Consider the following 20,963-nt stretch of genomic DNA (forward strand, 5'->3'; position numbering starts at 1 on the left):
GGTTGTTTAGCAACGCTCAAGTTGAAATAATTAAGAATAAGGAATTACACTTTAAGGGGCAAGAACAAGGGTTAATATTAGGTTTAAATTCCCTGTAGGGAAAAGTATCAGCTTACATATTATGTCACAGAATAAGAGATTCTGGTTTATTGCTGTTACAGCTCCCTCATAGCTGTGCAGTAAGGAAGAGGTTAGTGTCGTTCCCTTACAAAAAATAAGAAAAGAAAGAAAGAAAAAGAAAAGAAAAGAGAAAAAGAAAAAGAAAAGGAAGAAAAAATTTAGGAGTATTTCTTGTTCTAGAACTAACACAGCACTTCTCATAAGTAGGAGAAAGCCAACAGTTGGGGCTACATTCCTTTAATTAAGAAAACGAAGACAACAAAGACAAGGTCCTGTCTGCAGAGACCTTCTGAAGGTAAAGCGACTTCACATGCACGTGCCACCACACGGCAGGCCGCGTCTCGCTCCACGAACGGACGGGGGTTTCGTGAAGAGAAGGTGGTTCTTTCTTGTGCCTCCCTCAAACCAGTGCATCACCATTTTCTAAATGTTGCAAGTGTTTCTTTCTCTCAGTTTTTTTACGGGCCCTAAAGTAGCAGTATTTCAGAATCTGTGAAAACAAAATGGTTTAACCACTAACTCCTCATTCTCACTGAACCAATGCTACCTGGTCAAACTTTTATACACTTTATGGTCTGTTTGTTATTTTCTCTGACACTCACGGTGGAGTCTGTGAAACTCAGCTCCAGGCTGGAAGGTGTGCCTGAGGTTCTACTGACTCTTGTCAGTCCCTCCTGGCGATTACAGAGTTTTCCCTAATAAGCTACTCCGTGTGAGGCTCTGGTGCTCGGAGATATAGATAGTTACACAGCGGAGTGTTTTGTTGTGTGATAATAGCTCTAATGTCTGAGGAATAACTTATTATGCAAGAGACTATTGCCCAAAAAAATATTTTCTATTTTTTTCATCTCTAAGGCCTTTCTTTCTGCCACAATATATACAGATATATCTAACTACCACCCAGGGGACTGTCCATAGTAATTCCTTGTAGAAAGACCATCCCCAAAGATAGCTTTGGACCTTCTATAATGACTGGATTTGGGATTCGGCAACAGCGGTTAGATAAACATGTTTGTCTAGCTTCTACTCGAAGAGATAGCAGAGGGAATGTGTGGTCACTTTGTGTTCAAAATGGCTCTTCTAATTAATCTGTGATCTCAATGCAGCCTCGTTGACAAACAAAACAACTTACTTGTACGATAAACAGAAGGAATTAGCTCAGATTTTTTTTTCCCTTTTAAAGACATCAGAACACATTTGTAATTTTTAATGCTATGGAATCTATTTGTGTAAAGGTCCACAGGTTTGGGTCAAAGAAAATCTGTTTTGTTAGATGAAAATGTACTTGCTTCCACTAAAGACCTGACAGAAAGCGCTCGCGCCGCATCGGCACCGGGCGCGTCGGGCCGAAGCGGAAACTGAAGCAGCCCGCGCGCCCGGGGCTAGAGGCCGGGAAGAAAGGTCCAAGTAGAACACGCAATTGTTTAAAATAACATTAGACTAAACAGTATAGAAAACACAAAACCAAATCAGAATCACAGTACAACCACTGAGATTTTTTTTTTAAATCACTAATAAAACAGCTAGAGAAGATGAGGAGATGCTTGTTCTGAGAGAATTCAGTTCCTGCTGAAAACGGTAAAAACATTAGGCAAAAAAGCATTCACATACAGTACAACTTATGTACTGTACTTAATACAGTATGTTTCTGTGCTATATTTAACTTAATACAGTATGTTTCTGACTTCAATAGAGAAAACCTGAAAAGAAGATATAATTAGGCCATTTTACTAGACAACCCCTCAAAAAACCCCACCTGAACGTACCAGAACCGTCTACAACTCCGTCAGGACCGCCTCGACACCTGCTAAACCTCCAAAGCGGTGCGGACGCCTGCCAGGGACCGAACGTGGCTCCGCGAAGCAGCCGCGCCGCTGACCTCCACGTGCGGCCAGACGAGCTGTGCCCGGCAGCCAGCGGCAGGGGGCGGCTCGTCGGGGGAAGCGCCCGCTGCGAGCACAGGGCCAGGGGCACAGTCGGAAGAGTGTCTTGCAGGTGTCATCGTACTACGAAAAGTTTGTAAAGTAACTGGAATTTAGAGGCTTTCAAACCACCCTTCCAGCCCAGTCCATTTGTGTCCTAGTCTGTTAACTGGATCAGCAGCTACAGCAGAGCAGAATCTAAAGCGACAACAGACTTGGGGTAAATGAAATAACGGAACAGTATTCACTGCTACTTTAAATGACAATTTTTTTTTTTTTAACTACTGGGATTTTTCTGTTGTTTCAGTGAGAACATTTAAGTCCTATTCTCTTAACTACTTCCAAATACGTAATAGTCCTACTGGAAACCGCCACCATGTTTTTATATCAGATCCTCAGACCTTATCTTCTAACTGAAAGTCTCTATCCTTTTGTTGTTGTCTGTTTTCTTTAAAGATTTTAATTATTTGTTAGAGAGTGAGAGAGAGCACGAGCAGGGGGAGCAGCAGAGGCAGAAGGAGAAGCACACTTCCCACTGAGCAGGGAACCTGATGCGGGGCTCGAGCCCAGGACCATGACCTGAGCTGAAGGCAAATGTTTAACCCACCGAGCCACCCAGGCACCCCCAAGTCTATACCCCTTTACCAGCATCTCCCCACCTCTCTGGCACCCACTACCCCAGTCCCAGCCCCTGGAAACCACTTTTCTGCTGGCTCTATGGGTCTGTCCTTCTTTTTTTTTTTAAGATTTTGTATACAAGTGACGTGCAATATTGGCCTTCCTCTGTCTAGCTTATGTCACTGACAAAACATTTGACTGAAAGTCTGTTCTGATATAACTAGGCTTGTAGCATCAATCAAATTGCTTTAAGAATAAATTTTACCCAATATTAATACTACATATCTTGATTTGGTTACTTTTATGTAATGTCATTATTCCTTGAGAACTTTAAAATCACCCGAAAGAAATGAATGCTACCTCTGATTTTTCTGGTAATGAAATGCGCGCTGTTCATTTGGTATGTATAATTTCACTCCTCTCTTGCTATCCATGACGTCCTGCTACAGAGACTAACATCTATTTTTTCTTCCTATCATCATTCAGGGCAAATCCAAGTTCGCTCTATCCACTGCTTCTCCCGGTACAACCTGTGACCCTGCACAGGAAGCCAAAGGAAAATTGAAACTCTCTGAAGAGATCATCCTAAAGGAGAAAATTTTCCCCTGTGGAGTTAGTCTCCCTAGCTCAGGACGCTGCTGGAACAAATGGAAGATAGGAACAATGAGACCCACTGCACACTGAATTCTTAATGCCACAATAACCAAGGCAGTTTATCTTATTATTTAATTATGCATAATAAACATAAAATGTTTATATAGCAAGATTACATGCAAATGCATAATATTATCTAAGACCTGACACAAATTTTCATAGCTGAGACTCTTTATAGAAATATATGTTTGAAAAATTAATTCAAACTTTAAGGGGAAATAATTATTACAAATACAATTTTTTTGTCCTTGCATCTTAAAACTACCCCAAAAATGCTTCCAACATCATGTAAAGTGAAGAGTTCAATTAAAAGCATTTTTGACAAAAAGACATCTTTTTGACAACTATTTTCTAAGACAAATAAAAAACAATTAGAGCAGGTGGTTGTGACAAATGGCAAATTCTACACTCTAGTCACATGGGTGAAAATTTATGGAATCTTCAGGAAATACTTAAGAAGATATTTAGAGGACTAATAGTAATAGAGAAACATGAAGGAGTATCACAAAAAGCCCATTTCTAGTTGCAATATCACTTCTTCAGTTAAATGTTACATCAAATATTCTTAGCCTCCCTCTCACTCAGACAGGAAAGAAAAATTTTCTTGAGAGCAAAACCTTATGTATTAGTGACTCCTATGGACTACACCGGCCAAGAGCTAAGGAAACTAACAAGTGTGTGTGTGGGGGGAATCAGAGTGTATTTCCTACAACTTTAGTGAACAATGGAGTGAATCTTTCCCATGAAGCAGGAATTGCAGATTTTATCCCAAAGATCAATGATACAGTGAGATTTCTATTGGGGTTATAATAACAAGTAATTTAAAAATAACAAAAATAGTAAATAAAATGAAAAATGGAATAGTAAAAAAAATTTTTTTAAGACTGTGTGTAAGACTGATGGTACAAAGGCAGTTGTACAGCTGAGGTAAACTCTAGTCAAAAGCAATCTTGGGGAACACGCGCACTATTCCAACATCCACAACAGGGACACGGAACGTAAGTCACCAAATTGCCAGAGTCTGACTTGAAATTTTAGCTTTCTTTAATTTGCTAAATGACATTTAAGGTATAACATATAATTATCCTTAATATTTTTAATACTGCAGGTAGCATTGTGTCTTTTTTTTGTTTTCTCATGACTTAGAAGGTTTACTGTTTAAAACACATCTATTGTATTCTCCCATAAATCCTAAATAAAAAATGGAGGGCAATTAGAAGAGGAGTTTCACGTAAAAGAGAGGCCGAGTGTAGCCATCGATTTTGTTGTGAGAGCCAGTGTCACTAGTGAAACAGAATACAGTTTGATGCTAATAAATTCTATGGGGAAATAAGGATTTACATTTTTAGAAAGGGTGCTTACATAACGTTTTAAAGGTTTTCTATTTTGTAAATAGAAGTGACAATATATAACAAAGGGAAATAAAAATACAGGAAAATGCTGGACTGTTTCCATTTTAATGTAGAAACAAACCTAAAGAATTTGCTGCACAGATAATATGGCAGGACAGTGTGCTATGAATCTAAATTTATGCTCTGAAATTATAATGAATAGTAATTAATGGTGAAAAAGTTATGGAGTAATGATGGAATATACTGATTTGTAATAGATTAGACTTTTGGATATTTTAGACAGCAAAAGCTTAGGAAAAGGGGTACATGTTTATATCTGAATAGAATGAGATGTCATTGCCTAAATTAATAATGCAAACTTGAAAAATAGCCCCAGGTTCAAAAGACCAATTATAAAATTCTTTTGTAAACAAATCTATATTCACATTTTTCATGAATAATTATAACTACATGTATTTCTTCACTAATGTTCAATTTATAAAATGAAAAATATATTTTCAAGTGAAACTTAAGTAATATTTCAGTTTCTAATGATGGTAAACTTACCTGCAAATAAGTGTTAATAATGACAAACACAGGAATACTCTATGGGAATAATTTTTATATATCTATATTAACAACAAATAAAAATCTAAATGGGAAAAAAGTTAAAGTGTTTTAAAGCAAAAAATAGAAAAATATCAATAGGACAAATATAACCACATCATCTTAAGAAATATCTGATCTTATGAATATTTTTATTCCATGGAAGTCACACATACTCAAAAAAGGAAAAAGATATTCTCCTTGTTGTTATAAGGCAGACATGATAAAAGCATTTTCTTATTACACTATGCAACCAAGATGATCATTGTAAACTTCTCTGCTCATTTTTAAATCTTTTGCTCATCAACAAGAAAACAAAGGTATCTGTTTGATACAAAGGTTCCTAACATTGCTATTCATGTACCTGCAAGGCTTGGTATTCCTAAGCAAGGTCAACTTATCTTTGTTCACGAGTAAACAGACCTAACCACATGTACACGGGCCTGTTACATGAATAACAAGTGTTCAAACTGTTAACTGTCAATAATAATCAAATTTCCAAAAACTTCTAAAGAAAGATAAAACCAACCTTTTATCAAGAATTTCAAACATTTCAAAAGAAAATCTGACAGACATCATGAGATGTAAGTGTCCTGAGTATTAATTCACAGGGCAGTGGCAATATTCTTGGAAAACACAATCTCCTTTTACCCACAGTGGCTGTCGGAGGCGTCGCAGGGATGGAACCCAGCTACCTTCAATGCCCTTCTGAACGGACGTGACGCTGTGTCAGGAAGACAGTGTGCATACAAGGCAGGGAACACAACCTTAACCTCAGCAAAAGCATAATACGATTTCAAACCACGAAAGCCTGAAATATTTTGAAATGTTTAGGCACACAAAGACTAAGTCTAAGAAAATGCAGTACTTACCGATGAGACAATATTCTAACCCCTATCTTTGTAGTAATACTATAATAATTAATAATAATAGTAATACTATTAAATAAGTTAAATTTAATAGTATTAAAAGCCATAAGTCATACTTCTAGGAATTTCTTTTGCAAAAAATCATGGATATGCACAGAGATTTAGGAGTAAGCATTTTCAAATGAAAATGCCTAAAAATGGCCCAAATGTCTAAAAAACCTCATGAAGTGACTACTGTTTATCCATCTAACTTGAAGCCATGCAAGCATCAGAATGCACTGGAGACGAGCAGTCCTCAAGTGAGGCATTCAGAGCTCTACTGTATGTCAGTGACTATGTAACAGACGATGCTGGGTTTAATGTATTTTTAACAACTTCAAAAACTGGGGGGAAAGTCCATCAGGGCATGCATTATAAATAAACTTCAAAAAACGGAAGACCTTCAGGGCACTGACACTCTTGCACTGAACACTATCCTGAGGTCACAAGGTGCAGCAACACCTGTAACCATCCAAGGGACAGTCTGAGAGGAAACCCAGGGCCCCCGTGTCTCTGCCAGGCCGTGCTCCTCCTCTAATGTGAGCGAGGCTCCCGGAAGGCTGCTCCTCTCGCCGCCCGTATTTCACAAGAGGTTAAGATGGCAGAGCCCACTGGGTCTGCTCCTGCAGAGTCTGAGCCCTTAGCTACACAGCCTCCTGCTTACCCCAGAACGAGGACACGGACTGGATGCCAGGGCTAACTCAACAGCTATTCTGATCAATAGCTTCCCCATTGGAAAAATTTTTCCTGTCAAAACAGCATCATATAATTATTTCTTAATATTATGAGTAAATATTACAGATGTTACCTAAGAAATTCACTTTTAAGCAGTAAAAAACACTTTTATATATTTTATATAGGGGTGTGGAAATGATCCTGTTTGAAACAACAGTTCTGCTACTTTTAAAACAACAGTTTGAAAACCACAGTTACACAAAATTAACGAAATGGAAAGGTGGTCCCAATTTGTTAAGTATGAAAACTAAAATTTAAAAGAAATAAAAAAATCCCCCAGAACCACAACTCAAATCTAATGCATACAATATAGACCGAAAGGGTATAATCCTGAGCTTAAAGAGATAATTAGGAGAAATTTTTACAATTTCTCTAATTGCTTTTCTGCGATTTACGGAGAAGGCAACTATACAGTATGACCTCTTCAGTATGGAAAAGAATATTCAAACTGTTTATTTTTTAAAGAACTCATATCAACACCTTAAAATCTCTATGTCCACCTCTAATTGGATCACCATTTTACCAAATTTCCCAGAAACACCAATCTAGTGCTAAGCAAAGACAGAACTCATAAAATGTTGAATGAATGAATAATTAATGAATGAAATATATCTGTAATATCTCTGTAGTATTAAATGACCTTTAACATAAAACTTACTGCAATAATGAGGATAATAATAGAGATTATGGCAATCTATTTACTGAATACACAGGCTACAGGAATCCACAGGAATACAAGCATGTCTTTTTTAACAAAGGCTTCAGGCTTAAGGTATATATAGATCCTAACGTTTAACAGTAGCGGGCTGTGTTGAAAGAACCCCCCTCCACGGCCCTGTGTCGTCATGTGTAATGGGGTCCATAAGATCTTCAGCTCCGGAATGGAGAAGGCCCTCACACTGAGACTCAGACTGCCCAGTGTGGCTGATGAAGCCCCCAAGACAGATGTCACCTGGCTGCCTGCAGACTCTGCGGTGTCCAACAAACCATCTAACATGCTCTGAATTCACTCTCATGGGCTGCAGGTATAGCATGATCTGGCTGCAATGTCCAGTTCCCATTTTAATTTTCATCTGCACCCTCCACACACACACTTCAACACAGAGTGAAACGGGATTATTTACCACTGCCTGACCACGTCTTGAACTTCTGGCACTTATGTTTTGCTGTGGCCGCAAGGCTGACTCTGCAATGCGGCAGACATCCCCTTAGCCACCAAGGATTGCAGGGAACGGGCTGAGCACATGTGATCTGGATCACACTGTCGGCCCGAAAATGCTACAGCACACCATTACCTCCTGCGCCTAGGTCGTGGACATTTCCTCATCTTTTAAGCACCGGCTGAAATGCTGTCTCCACTAGGAGGAAGTCCGTGTGGCTGGACTGGTTTCTTCCTATGGACACTCCTGGCCTTTTTCTTTCCTGACTGAAATCTGTGTTATAACTCTTTAGAGGCACTAGTAGTCACCTATTTTACCTCAACGTCCTTCAAGGCAGGAAACATTTCTTGCATTGTCTTCATTGCCTAAAAGTGCTTCACTCGGTGTAGACGAGGGCCACATGCATGGAATAACTCATGAAATGGGACGGTCCCTTACTCTGGCCAAGAAATAAAATCACCTGAAATTCAGGTATATAAAGGATTACAAACCCGAAGTGTTAAGATTATAAAAACTGGAAAAGAACTTTACAATTTTAAAAAAACAGTCACTAAAATTGGATGGTGAAATAAATTCCCGACCTAGTAAGTGAATCCTGCTTTACGCTGTGCTAATTCACGTTCATCAGAAGAGCGATTCCTTCCTGTGAACGCAACGCGACGGCCACTGACTCCACCTGCTTGGTAACAAACCCTTACCTGTAGTCACACCAGGGGCACCTGTAGGGCTTCTCTCCCGTGTGCACCCGCTTGTGCCGAGTCAGATGAGACTGGGTTGTGGAGGCAAAGCTACACTCATCACATTTGAAAGGTTTTTCTCCTGCAAAATATAAAGCAGTGCTATACATGAATAATTACAAAAACTGGAAATGAAGGGCCAAACCAGTTACTAACAATTAAAAAGAAACTTACTTCCATAAAAATTTAAGAATATAGTTCAATGGGCTACTCACATTTAGGACACCTGAATATTCACTCCCCAAGTGAGAAACTTAGAAGACACCACTGATTTTTACTTCTATATTTTAATGGAGGCAAGGTACATATTATGGCACTCAAATGTAACTTACACAAACTTACACAAAAGCCTGATCGAGCACTGCATTTGGAGTCATTTGACAAACTATGTTACAGTAGAGCCATTATAAAAATCTCCCTGAGAATAAAAGCATGGAAAATCATAGAATAGAGATATTCTTTGAATATACTGTATAAAATCTTAAAGTTAAATATGAAGCAAAAAATAAAGCTCTAATTAGATACCAATGAAAAAACTGTTTGACGTAAGGAAAATTTATAGTTCACTACAGGTGAGTAAGAGGTCACCACAGAAAAAAAGGCCTCAAAGAAACACGTGCAATCCCCCGGATGGATCTAACCACTACCCACATGCGCATTTCACCAGTCAGCTGGCTCAGGCTTGCACGCCGCTCACGGCTAGTCCTCTGACTGACACCTTTCTCTGCACTAACCACTCCCCCTGCGCACACACACATTCAAAGAAATCATCAAATCTCAGTTTTTAATTGTATTAGCCATACTGGCAGGTAAGTACTTGAAATATGGCTATTTCACTCAGTGTAAGTTTTAAATTTAAAAAACTGATAGGGGATTTACCTATGTAAAAAAAAAAAATGTCTGTAGAGAATATCTTGGGAATGTGAATCTACTTTTTAAGTATAAATTTTATCAAATCTAAATATCAATCATGGATTAGGTATAAAAATTTAGTCTCTGAATTGAGATGTGCTAGAAGTATAAAATGCAATCCAAATTTCAACATCCCAGAACAAAAAAAAATCTAATAATTTATATTGATTTCATGTTGGAAATGAAAGTAATTTGATGTATTTGTGTAACTTTTTTTTTTTTTAAGTTTTGAGCTTTTATTGGCATTCCAGTTAATTAACATAGTGTGTGATATAAGTCTTAGGGGCAGAATTTAGTTATTCACCACTTACATACAAGACCCAGTGCTCATCATTACAAGTTCACTCCCCTTAACTCCCATCACCTATTTCCCACAACCCTAATCCCCCCAGCTCTCCTCCAGGAACCTTCAGTTCATTCTCTATAGTTGAGACTCTATAAAGTTTGCCTCTCTCTTTTTTGTTCCCCCATGTTCATCTCTTTTTCTTCTTAAATTCCATCTATTAGTGAAATCATATGGTATTTGTCTTTCTCTGACTGACTTATTTTGATTAGCGTAATACACTCTAGCTCTATCCACGCTGTTGCAAATGGCAAGATTTCATCCATTTTGATGGCTGAATAATATTCTTATATATACATATTTATGTATATATAGAAATACACATCACATCTTTATCCATTCATCAGCTGATTGGCCATTTGGGCTTTTTCCATAATCTGGCTCTTGTTGATAATGCTACCCACCATGTCCCTTTGAATCAGCATTTTGCACCCTTTGTACCCATTTTTGTACCATATTTGTACCCTTTGTACTAGGTGGTTTTGAATCACCTAGTAGTCCAATTGCTAGATCATAGGGGAGTTCTACTTTTAATTTTTGAGGAACCTCCATAATGTGTTCCAGAGTGGCTGCACCAGTTTGCATTCCTACCAGCAGGGTTAAGAGGGCTCCCCTTTCTCTGCACCCTAGCCAATATCTGTTGTTTCCAGTGCTGTTAATTTTAGCCATTCCAATAGGTGTGAGGTGGTATCTCATTATAGTTCTGATTTGTATTTCCTTGATGATGAATGATGTTGAGCATCTTTATATGTATCTCTTAGCCTTCTGGATGTCTTCTCTGGAAAAGTGTCTACTCATGTCTTCTGAATTTGTATGGAACCACAAAAGACCCTGAATCGCCAAAGCAATCTTGGAAAAGAAAAGTAGAGCTGGAGGCATCACAATTCTAGACTTCAAGTTACATTACAAAGCTGTAGTGATCAAGACACGATGATACTGGCATAAAAACAGACATACAGATCAATGGAACATAATACAAAATCTAGAAATGGACCCACAACTGTATGGTTGACTAATCTTTGACAGAGCAGGAAAGAACATCCACTAGAAAAAAGACAGTCTCTTCAACAAATGGTGCTGGGAAACTAGACGGCTCCATGCAAAAGAATGAAACTGGACCACTTCCTTATATTATACATAGAAATAAATTCAAAATGGATGAAAGACCTAAATGTTAGACAGGAAACCATCAGAATCTTAGAGGAGAACACAGGCAGTAACCTCTTGGACACTGGCAATAGCAACTCCTTAACTAAGTATGTCTCTGGAGGAAAGGGAAATCAAAGCAAAAATAAATTATTTGGGACTTCATAATCAACACAATCAACAGAACTAAAAGGTGACCTTTGGAATGGGGGATCTGCAAATAATACATCTGATAGAGAGTTAGTGTCCAAGATACATAAAGAACCTATAAAACTCAACACCCAAAAAATAATCCAGGTAAAAAATGGGCAGGAAACATGAATAGATATTTCGTTCACTATTTAAAAAAGCAATTCACCTGTTACTCTTTTGATTTTTTTTTAACATGGTTGCCAGGAAGCCTAAAATGACAAGTGTAGCTTCCATGACATTTCTGTTGGACAGCAATGAACTAGAAAAAACTTCACAACCACCTCCTCCCCCAAATTATTTATAATATACAATAATACTCCTCTCAGCAAACGTTCTTTCTGAGAAGTTTTACACACAGATTAATCTTATGTATGTGCAAAATTCTACTTGGCACATCTTAATTCTGGTGTTTTTTTAATAGTTTTACAAGTATAATGACTTATGTAGAAAACAAAGGATGAACTACCTTGGTATAAAATTACTCTACATCAATTCCACTAGCAACAAGACTACATCTGTCCTGAAAACTAGACTGTTTAGTCTTGTCCTATTTATGTGGCAGTTAGCTGAATACATTCACGTCTCAGCAGATGGCGTCCTACCTATCACTGCCGGCCGGGCGGCGGCTGGAAGAAGCCAGACGGCCTTCAGTCCCAGTCCAGGTTTTGCCATATTTCACTCCCTACCTGTCAACCCCCTGGACAAGATCAGAAGGGTAAAACCACCGAACAAGCAGGACAGCAGGACAGTTATGAGGATTAGAGAAGACAAAGCACATGCAAGGTACTTCTCAAAGGGTCCAATGCCTTGCTGCTTCTGTGGCCTGAGTGCCTGGAGTGGCCGAACACAGGTACGGGCACACTACCTTCCCACGGAGATGAAAGAAGGGGCACACCCCCGTGCTTCTCATCAAGCTCTCCAAAACAGTGAAAAGACAAACCTTTTTTTTTTTTAGACAAACCTTTTTATATACAAAACAATTATGTGGTTTCTCACAGTGAATTTAACATAGAGAAACCATTTAATAGATCCTACAAGGAAATACTTGATTTATTTTTGTAAAAATAAGAACATATGCAAAGCAGAGTAAAATCTTGGGAGTTGAGAGGCATATCTGTACCTTTCAGCCATTTATTCTCAAGATAAATCCCATCTATAACACAACTGAGCGATCACTCAGGGTCAACTTGAATAACTTTGTTCACGGTCTCTAAACTGCTGGTCAAGGCACTTACATTGGTATAGACAACTACACTGAACTTATACAAAAACTCCCTTTCGTGATGATGATGGATTTTGCTTTTGTTTGAGACAGCAGATGATCTTCCTCTTGCCGAGGCTGAAGAAAATGTCTCTTGTGTCTTCAAATTTGATATAGAAATATGTTATATCATAAAGACACAAACATCCGCAGGGAAGCATATCTGAAAACTTCTCCATTCATTATGAGAACTGAACTGCAAGACTATTTTAGCTACACACCAATGTCACAGAGCAGTTCACATGGACAATAGGAACACAAAGTGATGCACTCATCTGGATAAAACCACACGCATTATTAACTGTTTCACTAACTTGATGTAGCTATACTGACCGTACAAGGTGGACTGAAACTACCACCACATTCAAGACAATGAACACAGCCACCACCCCCAAAGGTCCCTTTCTCTCTCTGGCTCATTCCATCCTCAAACAAACTCTCATCTGCTTTCTGTTGCTATATATTAGTTAGCATTTTCTAGAGATTTCTATACATAGAGTATGTACTCTCTTTTGTCTGACCTTGTTTCAGCATTATTTTGCAACTCATTCATGTTGCTCCGAGCGTAAATATTTTTTTATTACAAGCGGAGGAGTAGCATTCCATGATATGAATGTACCACAGTTTATCCATCCACCAACTGAAGGACACTTGAATTGTTTGCATTTTGGGGTGTTACAAACTAAGCTGCTGCAAGTCTATGCATGGACGTGTATCTCTTTTTCTCTTGGGAAAACATCTAGGAATGGGTTGGCTGGGTCATTTGGTAGGTACATAATAATTTTTTAAGAAACTGCTAACCTTTTTCCAGAGTGGTGTGACCATTTTACAGTCCTACCAGCAGTAGAGGAAAGTTTCCACTGTTCCAAATCCTCACCAATACTTGATACGGTCAGTGCTTTCAGTTTGTATTTCTCTAATCAAGTTGAGAATCATTTCATGTGCTTATCTGCCATACATTTATATCCTTTGGTGACATGTCTGTTCAAATCATTCAACCCCCTTTTAGTTGTTTGTTTTCTTTTATTTTGAGACTTCTTTATACATTACAAATACAAATCCTCAATAAGATTTGTGATTTATACATATTTTTCCCCAGTCTTTGGTTAATCTTCACATTCATTCTCTTCACAGTGTCTTTCCATAGGGGAGTAGCTAACTAATATATAAAGTTTTTAGTTTGTCAGTTTATAATTTTTCAAGTTATGGGTTTTTTTTTTTCCTAATTAAAAATCAGGTTTCTGATGTGCTATCTAAGAAATCTTTGCTAATCTATGGTCAAAAAGATTTTTCTTCTAAATTTTCTTCTAGAATTTATATAGTTTTCAATTTTTTATTTAGAACAGTTTGGAGTTAATGATATATATGATATGATATACAGATCAAAGTTCATTTTTACTGCATACATATATCCAATTAGTCAAGCATTATATATTAAAAAGACTGCATTGCCTTTGTTCCTTTGTCAAAATTCCATTGACCATACAGACGTAGGTCTGTTCTATAATTTCTGCCCCATTCCACTGATAGATGTGTCTTCTTGATGCCAATACCAGAATGACTTGATTACTGTAGCCTTATGGTAAGTCATGAGGCCAGGTTTGTTCATCATCCTCAAAACTCTTTCAGATAGTTGCATTTCCAATTTTAGTATATGTGCTGCTGAAGCAAACACTGGATCGTTGCATTTCTGTTTGAATTTTAAAATGAGCTTGTCAATTTTTTAACATCAACAAAAAAGCTTGATGGGATCTGAATCTTTTGAGTCCATGAACATGGTATGTCATTCTATTTAGGTTCTTTAATTTCTCTTGGCAATTTTTTGCAGTTTCCAGTGTAGGGGTTTTGCACATCCTTTCTTAGTTTTCTCTCTACATATACCTTGGTCACAAACAACTGACAACTACAGGCATGGATCTATCCTGTTCCACTGATATATCTGTGTAACTTCAGGCCAATACAATACGGTCATGACTATTGTAGCTACATAATAAGAGGTCAAGTTAGGTAGTACAAATCTTCCACTCTTAAAATAATGAATCTAAGTAGTCAAACAATAAAAGATGTTTTTTTCATTAAGCAAGTAGACAACTATATCCTGATGTCTCCTTATTCCATTCAAACTAGTGTTTGAAAATGTGTCGTGTCACAATTCACGGCTAAATTGTTTATTCAAATAGCTTTGGGGTAGGCATCTTTAATCTATCCATTTTTCATGGATTTGGCAGGAATCTGGAGAGGATAGAGGGTGACATTATGGACTCATTGTCTGAGTTAGCAGTGTAAATGAAAGGTCATTTAAGATCTTCAAAGTTAATTTTCTTAGAGATTTAACATAAGCACTTAAACTTTAAAGAATAATGTCATTTATATTCTCTATAATTCTACTAATTTAGAGTTGACATTAGGGTAGCATTATATTGTAAGGAACTAAAAGTTATCATTTCATACTTGACAACACTGTGGATTAAACTGTGTAACACTAAGAAATTTTGAATTATATGCAGGTTGACAGAGAAAAAAATATAATGCTACCAAAATATGCAACATAAAAATCCTATACTATAAGCACTAAGTAAAGGAAGGCTCAAGTATGTATGTGTAGGCTCCCGGAAGGGGAAGAAAACCATGTCAATTTTTACAAAGTACAGTTTAATCAAATCTGTGCATAACAGTTAGTTTATAACTCATTCATTTTGTTACATGCCCAATGCTACTGTTTAAATTTTTTTTTTCATCCACAAATGATAATTTCTTCAAGTAATTTCAGGAAATTTCTTCAAGTAATTTTTTCAGGGAACTATACTTCAGAAACACATAAGTAGTTTTTGTGTTTATTAGGCTCAATATATAGCCCAAGAAATAAACTCACTTTTTAGGTTGTAAAATTTGAAAAAAAAAAAAGTGTATACACACAGACACACACACATTTTAAATAAGAATTCCAGTTTGCTAACATTTGTCCATGCTTGAACTGAGGTAGGTACTATATGAAGGGGTGCATACACTTGTTAAGGACTGATCAAAATGACTTAGTGCACCGGGAACAGCCCGTCTGAAAACTCCGTCATTCCAACACCAGAAAGATGAGTGGATCCAGGCTTGAGACATTTCCCTACTCTTGAGCTGTGGTACCTGCAAGTCAGCAGGGCCACCTGCATCCACCCTACTCAAAAAAGCAGAACAAAGGCGGCCTTCCTTTCCTCCTATTCCCCTTTATGTGACATAACAGTGCATATTAAATCGTGTTGCTCTTCACACTCTCCTTTATGAACAATAATCTTGGCCAAAATAATCATTAAGAAATGTTCTGCATCTCAGGTAGCTCTGATAGAAAAGTAAAGAAAGTCTGGGTGGGGGAGGGGATGCCAGAATGGCTATGGATATAGAGCAGTGCCCTTTGTGTGTCAACGATCTGTCAAAAGGGCTGCACACTTCTCATGGAAACTCACACTTCGCATTCCTTTGGGCAGGCTGCTGGTTATTAAACTGGCCAAGACCCTTCAGCTACACGTGAGGATCTGCTCCTGTGCCCTTGAATCAAGGGTCTCTGACAGGTGATAAAAGTAAATCTTGGAATGGAAGATGTTTTGTGTCAGCCCCCTAGACAGTCTGTATTGCAGGAGGGAATTATTTACGCCATTTGGAACACTTTTGATACCTATCCCTTTCCAAGCTGATTGTGATTTGCGTGGGCACTCTGTGGTAAAAAGGTAAACCATGTCGAAGAGGAATACATCAGAGAAATATAGATTTCAAATGCACCATACGATTCTGGCCTTGGGAAAAAAACAAGTTGTATGTTGCTTAAATATTACAAATCCAGCATAAAAGCCAAGGGCCTAGACTGAGTTGTACTAAGCTGTTTGGTTGAAGCAAAGTCTTCAGAACTGACTTTGGTATTAAAGAATCATGTTTGATTTGTGCCACAGAGGCAGATAAATGCCACGAAGACAGATGCCTCTGTCTGTGAGACACTGTCCTATATGGTATAAAGTTAATAGCAAAGTAATAAGGAGCCTCTGGACCTGACATAAAGTACAAAGTTGTGCCTGCTCGACGCTGGCTTCATGATCGATCACCTGTAAGCGCCTGTGATCAAGCACGACGGTCCTCACCACCGGGGAAGAGGGAGCTCCGCCATGCTGGCATAGGTGGCACAGGGGGCTCTGCGGGTCCCGGGCCCCAGCAGGGAGCGACCGGGCAAGCAACAAGGACCGCATGGCAGCAATACACTGAACACGCTGAGAATAAAGCACTCCACGTGAGCACACGTTCACACACACACGCACCACTCCAAGCTTCTCCAAGACAGCTGTCGAGGAGGGCTGGGTTCCGCTGGGCCTCTCCTGCCGCCCCTGACCCGGACTCCCTTTCCCTGGATTCACGGGTCGTGGCCATAGGTTGCTCCTATAAACTGAAAGGGGACTTCCACATTTACAGAATTGAGGGTAAGATTCCAACATCACGCTGAACACTGGAATTTCCCCACCCCCGATACTAACTCTGACCCCATACAGAGACCCGGGTCACACTCACGATCTGAAAGAAGAGATCGGCGTTCGTTTTTACTAATCTTACAAATGCCACGATGGGCACTGGAGCCACCTATGGAGGTTAAATATCACATATCAAGATTCAAAATGTCCCACAACCAACCTATTTTGTGTGTCTTCATTTCATGCCACTCCGAGTGTGACCGCCGAACACCCACCGTCACGGTCCCCAAGGAAAAGCCCAACATTGAGTGACAGATTGTGTTACCACATGATTTATCATCTAAACTAGGTCACTTTTGATAATAAAACAGTTCTGTTAATAATTAGAAGGGACAATGCCTTTAACAGCACTGTCCCCAGCACGTATAATTTACAATTATTAACATAATTACTTATAAGACCAACTAGGTAATCAATTTTAATGAATATTTAAAACCTTCCATTCTGAACTGCTCCTAACTGAGGCACCTACTTGATTTTGTTGAACCATTAAGGATGCAGATCGCAAAGAGGACTGCTGCTCCGTATCGCTGTCTACTCAACTTGCTCTCCGTTCTTCAGAGCAAGGAAAACAGAAGCAGCAAGAACCTAAAACCGCACCCACTGGTCCCAACTCGCACTCTGGAGGGTCAGGTGGATAGGTGGGCCAAGCAGTAGCTGGGCGGGGTGGAGGGGGACCCTCTGGATAAGCCAGGAGCCAACTAAGGAGGCAGGGGCGAGTAAGGAAGTAGGTGGGGACGCTGAGGAGAGAGGGCTGCGCTGGAGAGCCAGCCGGCCTAGAGCCTCACCCACCACGTCCACGGCAAAGTCTCGCCAGCAGAGAGGGCCTGGTGTGTCTGCACGTGGCAAAAAGCTCTCTCCCCTCCTACGTCCCATGTATTTGCACTGCGCATACATGCAGTAGGGCGACTTTTTTAAACATATAAAAATAGGTGATTCCAAATCTTAGGTCATTCACATAGAAACCTCAGCAGACCCTCAAGCACAGGGGGTTACAGAAAAGGACAAGACATGCCACAGAGGGCCGAGCGCGGGTGCTGGGCACCGGATGGCCGTACTGACCTGTGTGCTGGCGGCGGTGCTTGGTGAGCGCGTGCCGAGTCCCGCCGGCGAAGCCGCAGAGGTCGCACAGAAACGACTTCTCGCCTGTTGCAACAATAAACAGATGAGGGACTGCGGAGGTCACAGATCATTAAAACATATCTATCAAGGCTTTCAGGGTTACTAATTCCTCCAATCAAATGTTTCCATGTAAATATGTCAAATGGGAATGAAATTACCACTGCGGTTTATTGACTGTGATAAAATCTGAAAAGCACCACTGAACATAATTACATACTTGTCAGACCCATAAAAATTAGCTTTATTATCAATGGAATGGTTTTGTACAACTTCATTTCTGGTAGATGTCTTCCAGATGGGGCTGCTTTATGCACTTGAACAGTTTTTATGCATATCCTGATTTTTTACAATTCCCATACATCTGGCCTTTGTGAGCTGAGTAAAGATTGCTTGGAATAGTTAATATACAGTATCTAGGATTCTGCTTAAATAAAACATATTGAATTTTCCAACAACTGAAGGATATTGAATTGGTTTTACCTGATTCTATCAGGTTCTTCTTTAATAACTTCCTACTTAATAATATGAATTAAATGGTTTCCTCGCACACACTGAAGATCCCAAGTAACAATAAAATCCACATTACTCAGCACCAATAACAATTCAGTGCTGTTTATGTTTCTCAAACTTGCATGGCATAAAAAAACAAGTCTAGGGATTGCTAAAGAAACTGTAGAAAAACTTCAATTATTCATCTTTAATGACAGTCCTGGACGGAATACCTCTGCAACAATTAGAGACAGATTTGGCAGAGTCAGTATTTGTTAAAAGTGTGTAAATGCTCATTTTATTTCAGCATTTTTACACAAGTGAACACTTTCCCCTACAGTGTAAAAATGCAATCTATCTTTTTTCCAGCAGCATATTCAGGCAGTAAGCACTGCCAAGCTGGGCAGTTTATCCCACAAGGCTCAAAGGGAAGGGCAAAAGAGAATAAAAATGCTAACCGTGGAGCGATACAGCGAAATTATAAAATACTTTTCCAGAAACAAAATAAATCATTTGTATCTATTCTTATGTACTTTACTCATCTAGATGTTTAATGCAACAAGTCTTTCAACGGTTTTGCCCCAGTCAGCTGGCTTTGTTCTAAAACATTTTGGCATTTCATAACAGAAATTTAGCTTGATGTATTTGGAAAATGCTGGCTGCCTTTGTAAAGTTAGAGGGAAAAAAAAAAAAACAGTAAATATAGGAAGGCAGAATAACTTCGGTGACCAAAAAGAGACCCCCTTCACTTGTGAGCATTATTAGCTTTTGTCGTCTAGATGAACATGCATTAATGAAGAGAGTTTTAAAGCAAATTATGTATAATCTCATTTCCTGAAGGTATATGAAAATGTTCACTGTTATCATTTATGAAATAAAGTTGAATTTAAATATTTTTCCTATCTTTGCTTTCCTATTTTGGGGTTAAGTTTGTCCCTTGGCATCATCATCTCAAGATTAAAAAAAAAAAAAATAGAGTAGATGGCTGTGAAGAATAAAGTTTAATTATAATCACTCATTTAATTATTTAATCAATTTGGAATATAAATCTTGCCAACCAGCCATATTATCAATTAAATAACACTGAAAGTAGACTTTTTAAGAATCCCATAGATAATTTGCTCGTTAATATTAACATACTACTCTATGTGGAGGCAAAGCTGTTCCCCAAGATGTCTTTCCCAGCACCACGCCGTGGGCATGAACCCCCCATGCACGCGTGGCCACACATCTGTGCCCGGTCTCCCCCACGCATGCTTGAGAGCACATGTGTGTGCGGAAAGGTGTGGCAGTGGAAGGGCTCTGCCACCCAACTAGTGAAAACTCTAGTGAGACAGAGGGTCCCTATTACTCTGAGACGCAGGAAGACGGGGATTACTTCCTCCCATTTATGAACTTCTTTGTGACCTACATCTTTCTTGTAACATAAAAACAGAAAAATTCTCATGAGATTTATACCCTTTACAGGCAGACATGCTGCAGAGATATATGAAGTTTTATTCCCTTTCCTATTTGAAGATATGTATAGGCACAAAGACAAAATTATTAATAAATTTTCAATGTGATTCAATTCTAGATACATTAGTGACCTCGATTTTTTGAAGTGCAGAATTTAGTTAGGATGTTACCCTGCAATGTATTTGTACGTCACATTTACCTGATGACTTGATTTGTTTTTCATTCTAAATTTGATTTCACTTGTGTTTTGTTTGTTTTTTGAGGGGGTACAGGCATTAGGCTCGGATAGTGGACATCAGACTATTTTTCAAAACAAAAATTTTGAAGAAAAAACTAAGTGTAATATTTCACTCCATAAAGGGGGTTCACTTAACATACAATATTTACATAATCACAGTAATCTAATAGGAGACTTTTCTGAACAACTTGAATTAGTTTCAAGTGTGCCATTTTGCATTCAAATGTAGAAAGACACGGAAACCAATCCTTTATTTTCTATTAGAAAACAGCCACTGTCCCCTATCTCTCATTATGGTGCAGACTACAAGACCTAACAACAAAAATCCATATTATTGATCCAGCCAAGTCTCCACAATTATTCTTTAGAAGGAAACGCCGACGATAAATTACATCTGCACTGGCTTTTCATCTGCTGTTCGATATAAGTGATCTCTCAGGGCAGGCTGGGGACCTTAAATCGTCACCGCCCTTGTCAAGGAAGCTAAGGAGGCCTGGGCTTCCCACAAACTG

At 38.8% G+C, this 20,963-nt stretch overlaps 1 protein-coding gene across 14 annotated transcripts in view; it reads right to left on the reverse strand.

The window, feature by feature from the left end:
* ZNF407 (zinc finger protein 407) overlaps nt 1–20,963 on the reverse strand; it is a 427,984-nt gene that overhangs the window by 156,835 nt on the left and 250,186 nt on the right. For all 14 annotated transcript variants that reach the window (XM_047696583.1, XM_047696574.1, XM_047696573.1 and 11 more), the window contains 2 exons: nt 18,207–18,290; nt 8,753–8,873 (listed from right to left, as the gene is read on the reverse strand). In XM_047696583.1, the coding sequence (XP_047552539.1) occupies nt 8,753–8,873; nt 18,207–18,290 (205 nt within the window). The remainder of the gene's footprint in view (nt 1–8,752; nt 8,874–18,206; nt 18,291–20,963) is intronic.

Source organism: Lutra lutra, chromosome 12 (genome assembly GCF_902655055.1).
Source record: "Lutra lutra chromosome 12, mLutLut1.2, whole genome shotgun sequence".
Taxonomy (NCBI): Eukaryota; Metazoa; Chordata; class Mammalia; order Carnivora; family Mustelidae; genus Lutra; species Lutra lutra.